Genomic DNA, 15,746 nt, shown 5'->3' on the forward strand with positions numbered 1-15,746 from the left:
GATTAACACTGTATAAATTGACATAAATTTAAATTCTCTTTCCTGAGATATAAGTTCTTATAGCAACATCATTTGACAAACTTTCTACTTAAACTCTAGTTAAAACTTTAGTTTCACCAGAACTCCAAGCTCAAGACTAAGTTCTTTGATGCCATGAAATCGATCTCTTTCAGACTAACATAAATCAGGAGTGGTGGGTTTTTTTTGGTACTACATTAAGATAAAACAAGAAGCATTTGCTCTTCATGTCAGTGATGTATCTGTTTTCTCTTCTTGCCTTCTTTCAACACAAAGAGGTCTGGCAACCCCAGCTGACTGTATCTTACTGCCAGCATTGCAATAGTAACTGGCAAAGCCAACCAACATGACACCTGTGCTATTGCTGATCTACAGCAATGCTGGAAAGATCAATAAAAATATTAAACAAACCTCACATGTCAGTCAGTCTTGTTAGAAAATTCCCAAGAAGCTCTCCTATGGCTAACAGGTCTTTCTGGACAACTGGTGAAGTAATTACTTACGTTTCCCAGTTCTGTGCACAAGTGGAAATGTCTCCCTTAAGATACTGCCCCTGAATAACATATTTCACTAGAAGGAAAAGCAGTCAAGCACAAGACAGAAATTACAGCCAAGAATAGCCAGTAGTAAAACACAAACACTAACAGTATTAATCAATAATGCATCATAAAAAGGCAATCTTCAGCAGCAGAAAGTGACATACTAAATTGCTCATAAGACAAGGCTAATAAATTCCTGTCATAACGGAATTGAGTGACACATAATTGGAGATTAGGGGAACTTGTCCTTACTACTGAAGATAAGCTGCTCTCACTTGTACCTGTTAGCTCCCAATTTAATTTGAAGTATTTGTTAGCACTGATAACCCAACCCTAAGGTGATGACATGACTGGCAAAGTGAAAAGCACCCAAATGACAGGCAACACTGCAAAAGAATACATTTGCAAATTAACTAGGATACATGGCAAAAGGGTAAAAATGTAAATTAATAACTACGATTTTACTTCTCCATTTATTATTCCAACGCAAACCATGGAATCTGTTGCCATCTTGGTTAACACTTCTTGTCTGAACCCACATATGTTCCTTCTGCTCAATCCCTTGGAATTACAATCCCCTCCCTCTAAAAAACCTCCTGAACAGCCAAGAGTCAGGAAGTCCCAGTATGCATCAGCTCCCTTTTTCCATACTTGCAAAAATGCTTCTCTTGCCTTAAGGTGAAGCTGCAGGCAAAGGGACAGCACACATCTTACATGCATCCACAGGTTCCAGTGGTGTTCTTTAATGAAAGCATTTCTTGTAATAACATTAAACTCAGTAAACTCTTTTTAATTTTTAATTACACTTAAATTCTGACTTGAAAAGCTACCTGGTGACACTAATTTCTCCTCAGCACTAATGTCCACTGATGCAAGTATTTGAAAATCCAACATTTTTAAAGCATGATTGGAAAATCCATTTAGGCACGTGCTTTGATCAGGTTTTGCCTGCTTCACCACCAGTTCAGCTTGAGAAGGATACCAACATTAACCATAAACAACGTCCCAGAATGGAGTAGCATACTGGCATAGTTCACATGCCGGCAACAGCAGAGCCAGCAAACCAGGAAACAGGACAACAGGTTCAGGGCAGCAGGCACACAGAGATGCCTTGAGCCCACATTGCTCACAGTGGCAGTTCAGACTAATGCCCTAAGAAGCAGGATATCAACCTATCCTAGGAAGGCCAGCTGACCAACTTGCCTAGCACATGGTGTGGGTGTGAGGCAATAACTGAAAATCCATGTTACTTTTCCCAAAGCCAGCACTACTGTATTTTGTTTGCCTCAGTTGCCAGACATACTGTATCAAATCCTGCTTGACAAAGCTGCTGCAGTTGTCCTTGTATGAATGTCATCCTAGCACAGTTTGTTGTTTAGATTTTTTTTTAGCTCTCCTGCCTTTTGGGCTGATGCATATGTATTATGTATCAACTGTACAGTGATCCTGAAGGACAGGGTTAGGGGACACAAGGGTTTGAATCTGATGGTATTTCTGGCAGATTGTTCATGCTGTCTGAGGCAAATGTGTGAGTTCTGTGTGTGAGTTAAGTGTCAGCATATATAAAATCAAGCATGGATGCATGGGTTCAAATGAATGAAAGCAGCACATCTTTCCCCCTTTGCATTAAGGAAAAAAATCAAGTTAGGGAATTTTGTACTTGTGTGGACCTGGCGTGTCCAGGATAATGATGAGGAGATGTCTGTGGTGGGTCATTTAGATTCAGCAGCCACCTACTGTATTACAAGGATAACGTTTCAAAGCACGTCTGTGTTTTGTTGGATCTTCCTGTTCCCTGTGGAGCCCATTCCTGTGAGATCTTTGTGGACAGGGCAGATATTTGTCCTTATAGTTACAATTCAAACTGTAGAGCTGGTTAATTCTTCATTATTTTTATTTCAATATCCAGGTTACGGATAGCACCCTTTTGTTGGGGGCAGAACGCTTGCATGTGACAAAGTGGTGTTTCTGGCACAAGCCTCACACTTTAGAAGATGAAACCACCAGAGACTACAGCGAACCAGTGACAGAATTTACTTCCTAATTATCTCTGGCTCATGCCTCCAGACAAGAAGGATTTTCTTGGATTCCAATTTTGTGAATGTAATCAGCACAGGATGCGGTGTGTTCCCCTTTCATGTAATTGTTTGGCATCTGAAACTAAGATTTCATGAATAAATCAAAATTCTACCACATATACGTGGACTCTGTGGCTTCCTTGCATAATGTTGTTATCCCCATTTTTCATTTAATACCAGATCAATGAATGTGGCTTGTGGGCTTGCCCTCTCCACGTGCTCCTTAATAAGGAGTTAATTGATGGGGAAATTGTCTGGAGTAGATCCCCTGAAATCATAGGTGTTCATAAGAACAGCCTTTAGATTTCAACTCCCTCGCTGCTGCCCGCCTGGGTTATCACACTAGCTTTAGCACCACTACAAAGTACCTAATGAAAGTGTACTTAGAAGAACACAAATACATATGTGTACAGAAGGTGGTGTACATCCACTGCTCTGCCCTTTCTGTGATGCCTTCTTTGATCCCTGAGAGCTGGTGGGAAGCTCCTTACACAGGACAGGAATTGATGATGTGTCCATGGGAGGTGGCTTGTTTTACCTGTTCCATTCTATGAACTTAAGAAGGGTTGGAAACCTCACGCCAGCTTGTGCTGGCAAGTCCCAGAGAGCCAGAATGGATGACAGGACTCTCATTTCTGTGACATGCAAACAGGACTTGCACTACACAGCGTGGTATGAATAGGTGCAGCACAAGCATTCATTAATTTGCAGCAAGCAAGCTTTGTGTCCATGTGAATCAGAGAGGCTTCTCTCAAAGAAATGCATTTCACATTTAAATATCCAGTCTGGTTTTATTTTAAACCAATATCCCCTTTTTTGTTGCTTTTTGCACCTTGCCCAATGTTGGCAATGAAAGTAAATGTCAGCTTTGCTTTTGGTGTCATTAATTTTACAAATCATAAATTAGGTCCTAAATAAGGCATTAACATTTAGCTTGTAAGCATCAGAAGGGGATCATATTTAGAAGAATAATGCTACCACTGGAAACTTTGGAGTGTACTGACTGATGCTGAGGCTAGATTTGGGTTTCAGGGTTTTTCCTCCTTGCAAATTTGAATCTCAGGATTAAAAAAAAAAAGCTGACTATGAGCACTTAAAAAGTGCTGACTTAAGAAGGCTGTGCACACAGATTGAGTGTGGATCTGCACATGCACCCACCCACCTTCTTTGTCCCTACCAAATCTGTAGTTGGTGGCCCAGGTAATCCAAATGCATTGATTTCTGAAGCGCAAACTTCTCCCCACCACCCCACCTCCCAACCCCACTCTACCCCCCATTTCCCCTCAGGCTGCTGTAAGGAATATGAAATTCTTTGTTATAAAAAGAAATCCCAGAATTGCCAGATTCCACATAGATTCCTCTGTTATTCTGATGGTTGAAATGTATAGTCAGTGTGGTTTCTCATTTCTCTCATTCTTAAAATAAATATGTTTGGAAGCATCCAACTTGAGAGAATTAATAATTTTATGAATTCTTTCTAGGCTGTGGAAGAGCAGGAATATTTGGGGGGCATATCAGCTTAAACAGCAAGAGTGCCTCTTCAAGGTAGCCTTCATCTTGTTTGTGCCAGGCTGTAGACACTGAAGGATGACTTTGCACCCATTACTATCAATCACTCTCACAATGGCTTCACACTCCTATGAAAAAAAAATTAAAGGAGGGTGCTGGAGGAAATGGAAACTACAAGCAATCAAATTGAGCAGTATTTCTCACAGCACTGTGATCCAGGGATTTGCAAGATAGTAACTAAATCCAAAAAAATGCCATGAAGATAGGTGGACCATGCCATGGGAAAACAGGTGTGAAACGCTGACATCCTGTAAATGTTGTCTGCTCTTCATTTTTCAACGTGAAGTAGCCTTGATTTGAAGGATGAGAGGAAAGTGATCCATGTGGGGTTTTGCAGGATCCAATTTCTCTTCCTTCTCTTCTATAGCAGGTGAAAGGGGAGGATATGGTCCTTCTCAGCTGTGCTTGGTCTGCAGAAGAACTGCTGCTGCCGCCCTGAAAGCTGTCTCAGACTCAAAGATGTCATTCTTGTAACCTTGATAGCAAAGGATTGTGTCCTTTTATGTCACTTTGCCAAGTGATGGGAGACAAAGTTTTTTAATTGCAGAGTTCACACATAATAATCTATGAGGAACCAAATGGTTTGTTGGGTTTCAATCCACTCTCAAGCGTACTGTACTGTAAAAAGCAGACAACTGTGGGGTTCTTTTCCTAGTTCTTTTTATTTTAGAAGCAAACACCTCCTATTAATTTCTAAGATATACCAACAATTCAAGGTAGGCTTTGTAAATGGTAAAATAGTAGGTTTCAGGACCTGCAGAGTAATGCCTTCTGAACTCTGGTATCACATGAGATTGTAGCTAGTCATTCCCAAGCTTTTCTGGCTGACAAATGATTATATAAGAGACTAAAAAAGTTCAAAATGGGTAACTTGTAGGGATTTTTTGATTAAGGAAGGTAGAGATATAATTACAAGGCAGCTCTAATTAGATCCTACAGATGATCTCTACTGTAATACGTTGTCTTAAAACAAAGAGCTTTAAGTAGTTAAAATCATTTTAAGGACTCCTTGCGTTGTTGTGCTTTAAAGTTGATTGGTATGCCAAGCAGAACAAAACGTCTGTATTATCTGAAGTGACCTAACATGGAATACACATTCTGCACCCACACTGGTGAGTACCAGGAGATTAATATATCCTAGTAATCTGTATTTTACACCCCATGCTCAAAGTGTGAGTAGAGAATTTATAGTAGCTGAGGGGGAGGGAACTAACACTTTTTAAACACTTGGTGATTAATGAAATGTATCAGTTAGGGTCATAAATATAAAACTGGTAAAGCCTGTCTTGATTATGCATTTTGGCCTTGATTAACTTCTAAAATATATTTGAGTTCCCAGATGGGGATAAGTGTTTTATCTTTGGAGTTAAGTATATGCATGCATATACTTAGAAAGTTGATGGAGCTGCAAACTGAGTGGGACAAATATACCGGAGACTTAGAGTGGCTACTGACACGTGTACTCTGTATCCCAAGCACTGCTGTGTCTCACTCCCGGTTTGGTCATTGTTGCAGGATGACTCAGCTGGACATACAAAGTTCCTGCCATTATTGCACCAGCAATCCTGTGGACCATGCCAGCTGATCTGTGCTTCTTCACCTTCCTTCTTTTCCTGAACCAGATTTGGTGGTCCTTTGTGGCATATTTAGGGAAGCTCAAAGAGGATGAACGCAGCTGCCTGCTAGGCTGTTTGATTTGGAGGTTTGTTTTGGACAAGCCATAACATTTTATGACCTTTTCTGAAAGGAATACACTGATGAATGGTTTGAATCTCCTGGTGGATTGATTGTGTGAGGTCTGCAAGACTGACTGAAGGAGTCAACGGTTGCTTTCCAGTTGATTTTAGTGAGCTCTGGGGTCAGGTCTACTGTGCCACAACAGAAGCTTTTTGAATTGCATAAAAGGTATACACACCCTGTAGTGGTAGAAATACCAGGTTGCAGGCTTGGATAAAGCACTGAACTGTTTCTCCCCTGTAAATCCTGGGTCAGCTCCACTGACATGGTTGTAACAATTCTGGATCAAAGCTACCATAATGAAAAGCAGTACTTGGCCCTCTGTGTCTTCCTACAGAGTAATACACAATAGAGTAACAACTTTGCTTTTCTCTTTTCTCACCTGCCCTTCACAGAACACTTCTGCATTCAAGTGAATGGTAGCTTCTTCCCCATAGAGATACATGCTTGAAGTATCAAAGGTGGTGGTGTCTATTTTCATTAGTTTCAGTGGAAATGACATCGACAAATAAGCTACATGTAACCATTAGTATGCAGGCCACCAATATGATCGAAGACTTCTGGTCCTGCTGTAGAGCTTCTCTATCCCAAACAGAAAAGGTTATGAATATTTCTGATGTGACAGCAAAGGTGCTAGTTGCATCAGAGAGGGGAAAAAAACAAACCACAGGAGAAAGTCAGGGTTTCTGGAACTGTTAACTATTGCGAGATAAAACTCTTTTGAGATTCTAAATGAGATTAAGTTGGTAACATATGGCAGATATGATTTAATTAAAATCATCTTCATACTTGACTGTCTTGAGTTTTTGTTGTTGTTTGGTTGGTGGTTTTTTGTTTTGTTGTTGTTTTTTCCCCAGCACACATCAGTGATTGCGGTGAGTCTTTGCCTTTTCTGTTGTCAGTTTCCTGAATGCTTTTCTTAAAATCTTCTACAGAAGAGAAAGAGGAGGTTTTTGTGGAGGATTCCAGGACAGTTTGCAGAACAAAAATATACATGGGGCTGTTGTTTCTGAACAATTAGTAATGCACAAAGCCTATACATCAGTATAGTGTCAGTGACTTAGAGCCTCATCTATCTCAAGAATGCTGTAACCAGAGCTGTAACAAGTTCCTGCGAGAACTCTTTGTGCAGCCAGAAATGCATCTCATTCCATCCAGCGTGGTTGGGCACCAAGGGCAACAGGCCATAATTCTTACATGTCCAAAGTAGCTTGTATTGGTTTCCATTGCCAGTCTTCACATTGACTTCTCCTGCCTTTGTTTTAGTTTTTTTTTTTGTACTCTCTAGACCTTTCGCTTGCTTTTACATTCATTGGGATGTGATGTGACCAAGAGGAATCTATACCATGCTCTCTTTCCAGCAGTGAGAGGATCTCTTGTCGACAGATTGCACCTCAACTGCTCTTACATTACCAGCATGGATTATACCTGGAGTACTCCTGCAGCACTGTGGGAGCCTGGAAAACACTGCTGAACATCAAGCAATTGTGATGTGCACTAAGGCTGTGGTTTTCTGCTATCTGCTACGGATGAGAGTTTTCACCAGCAGCAAGCTAGGAGCAGTATTTCAGGAAACCTTTGAGTCTGAGCAGAATTCTTCAGTGATTGTAATAGTTTGCTTTAATCAGAAGGCTTAAGAGTGTTCCATGAAGTAGGTCCATGCTTTCTTTTTCACTCTACACCTAGGAAAACTGAGGTATGGACAGGAAGGGTATGTGTGCAGGAACTTGGTTAATGGTTTCCCCCCAGGCTAGGGGTACATACAGGAATAGAACTTGATTTTGTGGAGCCTGATGCTTGCATGATTTAAGGACTGCAACCCCCTACAGGGTTGTAAGAAATGGTAGTGCAAACTAAATGTCAGGCACACCCAAAATCCCAGCACTCAGTCCAAGGGACACCACTGCAGCCCCAGCTAAGTGTGCTCTAGGCTTGTGAGGGTGACTGTTGCGGACAGTCTTGTGTGTCCTTTGTAGTGCTTCTGCTGGTAAAACGCTCCTGCTGCAGATACACAGGACTTCAAAAGCTCCTTATGAGCTTTCCTGAACAAGGTGTTGCCTCCATAGGACCATGAGCTGTCCCTCAGGGCATCTGAATTCTGTTACTAAGCTATAGACATGCTCTGTTGGTTGTACTACAGAGGAGAGACATAAACAGTTCTTGCTTATAATCTTTCACTGTGTTTTTCCTTTTAGGTTTCTAAAGTGTAAATCTTCCCTGTGTATGCCCTGACAAACACTGAATGCCCTTTCTCTTCTGGGTCAGAAGTTGAAGGCATACTTGAAGAAAAAAACATCAAAGGCCCTCACTAGCTCTTGAGAAGTAATTCTAGTCAGTGGCTTCTAAGACTTCAGCATTGTGCACACAGCTTGAAGTCAGGTTGCATAAAATGAGCTTGGAGGCAAGCAGCAACATATCCACCTTTTCAAGCTGAGTACAGCCAAGTTTGCTGCACAGGAAACATCTGATACCTCTGGTGCTTCCATTGATTGAAAGATGCAGTCATTAACTAGACATACAGTGTTGCCTAATGGAGAACGTTCACTGCAGCTCAGGAAACCGGGTTGCTCCTGCTAGCCCTTTCCTGCCCTGTGCCTGTTTTAGCATTTCAGTTAAATTTCAGGCCAATATTCTTTGGCTACCTGCTCCCTTGCACTGTCTAAGCAACAGGCAGCCTTTTTTTCAATTGGGAAAAGTTATCTCCTATGTAGTGTTCAACACAGAAAAGTGGTTGTCTAGGTGAAAGTGTCACAGCAATGCCATTAAACAAATGTCTATTTAAATGTGACATTAGAGTTTGGATGTAGGCAAACTGGGAATGAAGGCCATGGCTGTGCTTAGACATCTCTTTTCTGCAATAGCAAGTCTGTCTTACTCTAGAAAGCATTGTGCTGGGACACCCTTTGCCCTTGGAAGTTTTACTGGATTGATGATCAATATAGAAAACAAAAGCCTGCCTCTTCCCTCTTTGTTTCCTTTTGCCTTTGTATCTGGGTCTAATGGAGGGTTTGTCAGGAAAGATAAATTTACTGGGAGGGAAAACAAAACAACAACAAAAGATAGAAAAATGCAGATAATATTGCAATAAAACCATACCCATACTTTCTATGGCCTTCCTGTGTTAGCAAAGCTGATCAAGGCTGATGTGGATGATCTATTCTGTTTTTTACTCACACATCCATGATTAACGTATTTGTAAATTAACATATTGCTTCTCTGCAGTGTCCCTGCACTTTGCTCATTCTTATTTTATTGCAGTTTTACAGTGAAAGTCCCTATCACTTTTCAAAGTTGTGAAGGATTTCCATTCAGAACAGACTTTGTATTCAAGGGGATCATAGCAATTAGCTAGCAGGAAGGAGGGGGTTGGCTCCTGCTTGCTTTTATCTCTGTTTGCCTTTTGCAGCAGAGAGGCATTCTCTACCTCCATGGCTCCACTGAAGCAGGTATGTGAGGTGCACTACAGACCAGCTCTTGTGGGCAGAATTCTGTTGTCTGACATAGTGACACCAACACATGTAATAGAGCTACTCTAAACCTGTCAAGTTCAGTGTAGGTAGGATGAAGCATCAGCACAGCAGGATAGCAGGTTATTGCTGAAAAGCATTGCTGGCTACCAAAGCTGGGAATTCTGACAGACTCATTCAAACTCAACTCTAAGCCTGTGCTTGACCACAGTTACCACTTCACTTCTGATGTCTTGCCAGCTGAGTCCAGTTGAGAGTGGTCCCTTCCCATGGTGGGGAGATTGGAGTAGATGGTCTCTAAGGTCCCTTCCAACCATGATTCTACATTGCTCTGAAATGGTCTTGTGTGCAGATATAGGCCTCATGGGAACTCAAAGGTATGGATGGAGATAACAGTTACACTTTTATTACTACTAAAGGATACAGACATTCCCCTCTCAGCACTGGTGAACCAAGAACAGATAGTCCACATCTTCCCACTTGCGCTCTTCACTGGGCATTTCTACTCTGTTTGTGTTTTGGCGTGGGTTGGTTTGTTTGTTTTATATAGGAAAAACAAAGTTTCCATTCACGTTGACTCTGTCTGAAAACAAAGTTACGACACTTCAGCATCTGTGGATACAGAGTATCAGTGCTGTGAAAGCCAGGATACCCTTCCCCAACACTGGCTCACAGCAACAAAAATACTAAAGTTTTATTAAAAACCTGTGTTGTAACTGTGGAGCAACAAATATTCTGATAACTCAAAATTTAAGGACATTACTGTTGACAGTCTGGGTGGGTTTTGCATGAACACATTCAGAAACAGGTTTTTATTTCTTAAGGTAGCATGCAGTGATTGCAAAAGACTACACTCATACATACTGCACTGGAAAAAGTTGCTCTTCTAACAAGCTCAATATTCACCAACCAGGAAGAATTTCAGAAGATAAGATGATTTTGTGGGCAGTTCAATTCTCACCTTAAAGCAGTTCCAGACTGCCAGTACCTTTGGGAAGGGGGACCACAGTAAATTCACTCACACGGATGGCAGTCCCATGGAAATGAATGAAAAGCTTATAGGGGCACCAACAAAAAGATACAGCACAGCCCCCTCACAGGCACACAGCAGGGTTTCTGCCTGCCACTGGGGAATGGATTGCGCTGCATGCAATTAAATGAGGGCCAGATTCTTGTAGCTGTCAAATGAACTCCATTTCTCTATATCCCAAACAGAATAATTCAAAACTAGTATACGAGGTCCATCAAAGGAATGCCACATATACACTGCTTTGCACATCTCATTCCCCTTTATAAGCAGAGGAGGAGGCAAGGATCAATTGCAAGATGGGAGACTGCTGCATTGATTTTCAAACAGAATCTTCCATCAAAACCAATGGTAAGGGGGAAAAAAAATAAATCTCATGTGATGTGAGTTGTTCTGACATTTGAGGAAAGGTACACAGCAGCCTTCTGTAAGGAAAAGCAGTTATCAGTCATACAGTGATGCATGTGTAACTGAGAAGATCATGGACAGGAGGCAAGTCTGAGGATCTAACCTTTCAAGCATCCACAGAACAGTAGCTAAGTCTAAAACAACAGATGAAAAACAGAGCAACTGCATTCTGCTCTGCAGTCAATGAGAAAGGGGAAAAAAAATAATCAGATTTAGAACAAGCTTGTTTCATAAACCTGTCTCAGGAAAGATAAAGATAGCACTAATTATTCTACCTTTATGTGGAATTTTTCACATAAGTCTGACCTCAGCCTAGCAGACAGCTCCTGACTACACTTACTGACACAGTCCCCTGCTCACTGCAGCTGGGATGCCTACAGAAGCAAGCAAGCATCTGTAAAAGCATAGACAGGCTAGGGACTAGTGAGCAAACTGATTTCACAGGAAAGGCAGAGAAAACTATGACAGAAGGTCCAGGAACGTGAAGCAATAAACAGCTTGTACTGAGTTATCCAGATAGCACAAGCTGGGACAGCAAAGGGGGGGAAATATTCTGAGCAAAGAGCCAGGAAAAAAAAAAAAGTCAGCCAGCTTTATATATTGCTATGTATCCATCTACAGCAAACACTGCAGGATGTTTTCTTTTCAGAAAAGGCTAGACAGACAACAGGAAAACACACTCAAGTCCCCGCTGCCATTTCCTCCCTCGGGAACAAGTACTCCCTCAAATGCACAGATCTTTAGTTTTCTCAGCAGGGCTCCTAAGCTCTGGAGAGCTGCACTATAAACCTTTCCCCCTCAACAACTGGTCAGGGAACCTTATCTGAGACAGTGAGTTCCCCAGCACATGGACAACCTCTGCCAAAATTCAGACAGTGCAATGGTGTATTAGACAGACAGCACGTTTACCACCAGCTTCCCAACAAAGAATGGGTATGGAGCCAAAAAGAACAAGGATTAAAAGCACCTAATCACCTTCCGACATGCCAGTAATTTGAGATACAATGCAAGGGACACATTATTAGATTATTTTGCAAAGATAAGGCTAAGTTCACCTTCCCCACTTCAGGTGTGGTTTTGTTATTAGGGTTTGCTTTCTGTTTGTTTTTAAAAAAGGCTTATAGTAACGTGTCACTTTCCTATTTATCCCAAAGGAAAATACGTCAGCAGAAATTTGATTTTCTCCTGTTTCTAGCAAGAAATCCACCTTCATATCTCCTAAAATGGAAAAATACCCATCTAACAGACAAGTCTTCTTGTCTCTGAGAGGGGCTGGTCTCATCATTTGATGGCCCTATAGCATCTTTCCACTTCTGCGTCACACCTGAAATTGTTTGAAAAGCTCAGTAGGCAGAACAAGTCTCCTGAAACTCACTAAGATAACTTAGTGGGTGAAGAAACTGACAGATTTTGACTAAAGAGCTGGCATTTCTTGCAAAGAACTTAACCTTATTTTCCATCTGAAAGGTTTAGGTGGGAATTTTTCAGCTAATTCCAATTACAAAGTGCCTATCTCAGAGAGCACTGCAAGCTACCAAGAACAGTGACAGGTGGCAAGCCAGGGTATAAGAAACAGCTCCCTCTGGCAGCTATCCTAAGACACATACTCTAGTGCAGATGGGCTAAAATTTAAAACACTCTCCCACAGCAAAAGGAGTACCAGCCAAGATTTTGAAAGCTCTTAGTATCTCCAGCCCCATCCCACTTGGCATGCATTCTGCCCAGGGTCAGGCTCCAATGAATTTAAACATGCATCAAGAAGGGTTACTAACTTATCTTAAAGTACGGATATAATGCCTCAACATGATCCTCTACTTGATACATATCACAATGGCAGGTCTGCTACCTCCCTCTCCCCTTCAAGAATGCCACATTAATTTATCACTTGCACCACCAGGATGGTAGCACATATGATCACATAACAGACACCTGGTGAAAACAGCTGTTCAAGCCTTACAAACCATACATAAACCAAATGGCCAGACTCTACATGGGTCTAGGTTAGAGCTCAACAGGTTTCTAGCAGTTTCCACTATAGTGGAAATACAGTAGTTGTTCCCCACTCCTCAAAAAAAAAAATGGGGCAGAATTAGTTATGATCCAAAAGGTACAATAAGAAAGATTGCATTTATTTTCAGACTACTCCACTCATGCCAACAATCTAAATAGGAGTCAAACAGAAAATGGGTACATATTATCCTCCTGGGGATCTCACAGCATCACATTCCCTCCTCAAAGTTTATGGTAAATCCTTTGAATTGTACTAAAACCTCAACCTATTTATAGTTTCACAATAGCACAAATCTAAAGCCATAATCTCCAACAGTTAGATACAGAGGATATTGAAAATTCTTGAAAGGCATTTTTTAGAACATTCAGAAATTCAGAGAGTAACATTTAATTTAATCTCTCACCTACTGGATGCTGAGTTTGTGTTCCAGCAGTAAAAAATCATCTGAAACAAGGGAAAATAACAACTCTTGGCCAAATTCTCTGAATGTGCATGCAAACCATGTCACCTGTGGAATGCAACCAGTGAAAATACCACACCTTTCATTAAAGTGGTGAAGCTGTGTTACAACCAACAATTCTGAACAGTGCCTTGAAGCTCCAAAATAGCTGCTTCCCCAGGTCTGCTATAGACTAAGCACCCCTTGTGAAACCAGTAAGCATGGAGCAGACGCAGCAGGAAAGAAAAAATATGGAATTTTTCCAAGGAGTTGGAAGGTCTTAACACAGATGGGCACCATACAAGAACATATTCGTCAACCAAATGATACCAACTTTGGAGGAGCAGGCAGTTGAAGGAAAAATGCCAAATAGGACTTGTCTTCACCACAGAACAGTAGATCTACCAATTTCTAATCCTATCAGTACATTAAGCCTCTATCATTTAACTCCAAAAAAACTTTAAGGAAAAATCATTTTTAACCAGCTATGATTTGGAAGTCACAAGGGATAAAAAGTATGTTACAGCAAACTGTAATTCCCTTTTTTGCTACATCTATGCCCCTAGGCACGGCACTGAAAGCTGGCAGGAGAGCTGTGCAGGTAGGGCTGAGAGGGTTCTCCTGCCCAGAAATAAGGCTACTCTGCCAGTCACAGCTGTTGGTCTGCTAAGAGGTATTCCTCCCTCTAACCAGCCTCATTCCCCTGCTCAGCTTTAAGATACTTCCAAAGGCACTGCAAGTACAATTTCCACCTCATTTCTTAAGCAGGAAGGGGAAAATGTGAGACGGACGGACAGACGGACCATAAGCTGCCTTTTTTTTTTTTTTCTCCTGTGCCATGCTGGATAAATTTCGCAGCCAAGCTCCACAAAGCAGCTTCACTGCAAACCACGAAGTCACCGTGCACACAGCAGGCACTCATGAAGTTTCCGTGGTCCAAACTCGCCTTTGTGTGACTCAATAGCCCACCCCACAAGAGACTTTCATAGAAGCCAGCACCCGCCACCCCAGTAATGCGCTGTCCCCAGCGTCCACCGCGCTTGTAAACTGGGACATTAAAGTCACATTATGCAGCCAGGAGACGACCGCGTCCCTGTACGGCACCCCCAGTTAGGGTCTGTGCGGGAGCACCACCAAAGAGCTCCTCAGCCACCCGAATCCCCAGGTGTACAGCAGTACCGGGCAGAAGCGCTCCGGCTGCAGGCGCCCGGACCCACCGCGCCACGGGCAGTGACAGCCCAAGTCGGGCAGCCGGCCCCGCAGCTCCGGCCAACTTGGGCGAGCCGGTGCGAAGTTGCCTGCGGGCAGCGGCGGCGGGTGCCCCCGGCGCGCCGTCGCATCCCTGATACACACCAAAAAAAAGACAAGCAGCGAAGCCGAAGGCCCGCAGCCCTGGCGGCGGACAGGGGCGACCGATCCGGGGATCCCCACTGCCGACGGGGAGGGACCCACAGGGATCGGGCAGCTCCCGGCGCTGCTCTCTGCCGCGGCAAGCTTGACGGCCAGTGCCGCCCCCTGCCCCAGCTCCCCCAGGTGCAAGGCAGCAGAGAACAAAACTGAAAAATAAAACAAGTTTCCTCCCTCTGCGGTAAGTTTCCTGCGGGGAGGGAGACGATGTTCCCGCAGCTGCTCCGGGCGGTGGCCGGGACGGGGTTACCGGCCGGGCTGCGGGGTGCTGCGCCCACAGCTAGTCCCTGCGCCTGCCGCAGCGGTGCCGGGAAGCGAAAGCCGGGACCGGCAGCAGCCGACGAGGGCTCTCGGGGCACCCGCCACCTGCGTCGGCGGGGAACGGACCAGCGCGGAGCGGAGCGCTGCCCTCCGCGGAGCCGATGCCGATGCGGTGCCGGTGCGGTTGCGGTGCGGCGGTGCCGGTGCCCTACCTGGGTGCAACATACTTTGGAAATAGAAGATGACGAGGATGAAGGAGCCCACGGAAGTAACCAGGACCATCCTGCACACCCGGTTCATCCTCATTACTTCCAGCACCGCCGGCTTCATGGCGTTGTCCGGCGGCGCAGAGAGGAGCGGCGGAGCGCGCACGGCTGGCAATGAGAGCCGCTCCGCGCCCGCGGCGCTCCGAGGTGCCGGAGAAGAGCAGCCGCTACAGCCAGAGAAGACCCGGGCGCCCGCGCCCCGCACCGGGGGGCGCTAATGCCTGCGCTGGGCGTGACCACGCCGCGCGCTAGGCGGAGGGGCGCTCGGCGCGGCGCGGGGGGGAGGCGGGCCAGGCGGGGAGCCGGGGCGGAGCGCGCCCCCCCTCGCCTGAGGGAGAGATGGTCCCGCCCGGCGGCGGCGGCAGCAGGCGGGGACGCGTCTGGATGCCTCGAGGGGCCGCCGCCGCGGGGCGCGCTCCGCGGGGGGAGGGGCGGGGCGTGCCGGGCGCGTGCGGGTGCCGCAAGGCCCAGCGGGCGTCACCGGCTCTGAGGGAGGCGGTGGCCGCGGTGGCACCGTCG

At 44.3% G+C, this 15,746-nt stretch overlaps 1 protein-coding gene across 1 annotated transcript in view; it reads right to left on the reverse strand.

The window, feature by feature from the left end:
• Positions 1-15,409, reverse strand: part of CHST11 (carbohydrate sulfotransferase 11) — a 165,282-nt gene extending 149,873 nt beyond the window's left edge. Inside the window, exon 1 of the mRNA XM_054167848.1 lies at positions 15,189-15,409. Coding sequence (XP_054023823.1) covers positions 15,189-15,291 — 103 coding nt within the window. The 5' untranslated portion in view covers positions 15,292-15,409. The remainder of the gene's footprint in view (positions 1-15,188) is intronic.
• Between the last annotated feature and the right edge of the window lie 337 nt (positions 15,410-15,746).

Source organism: Dryobates pubescens, chromosome 15 (genome assembly GCF_014839835.1).
Source record: "Dryobates pubescens isolate bDryPub1 chromosome 15, bDryPub1.pri, whole genome shotgun sequence".
NCBI classification, from domain to species: Eukaryota; Metazoa; Chordata; class Aves; order Piciformes; family Picidae; genus Dryobates; species Dryobates pubescens.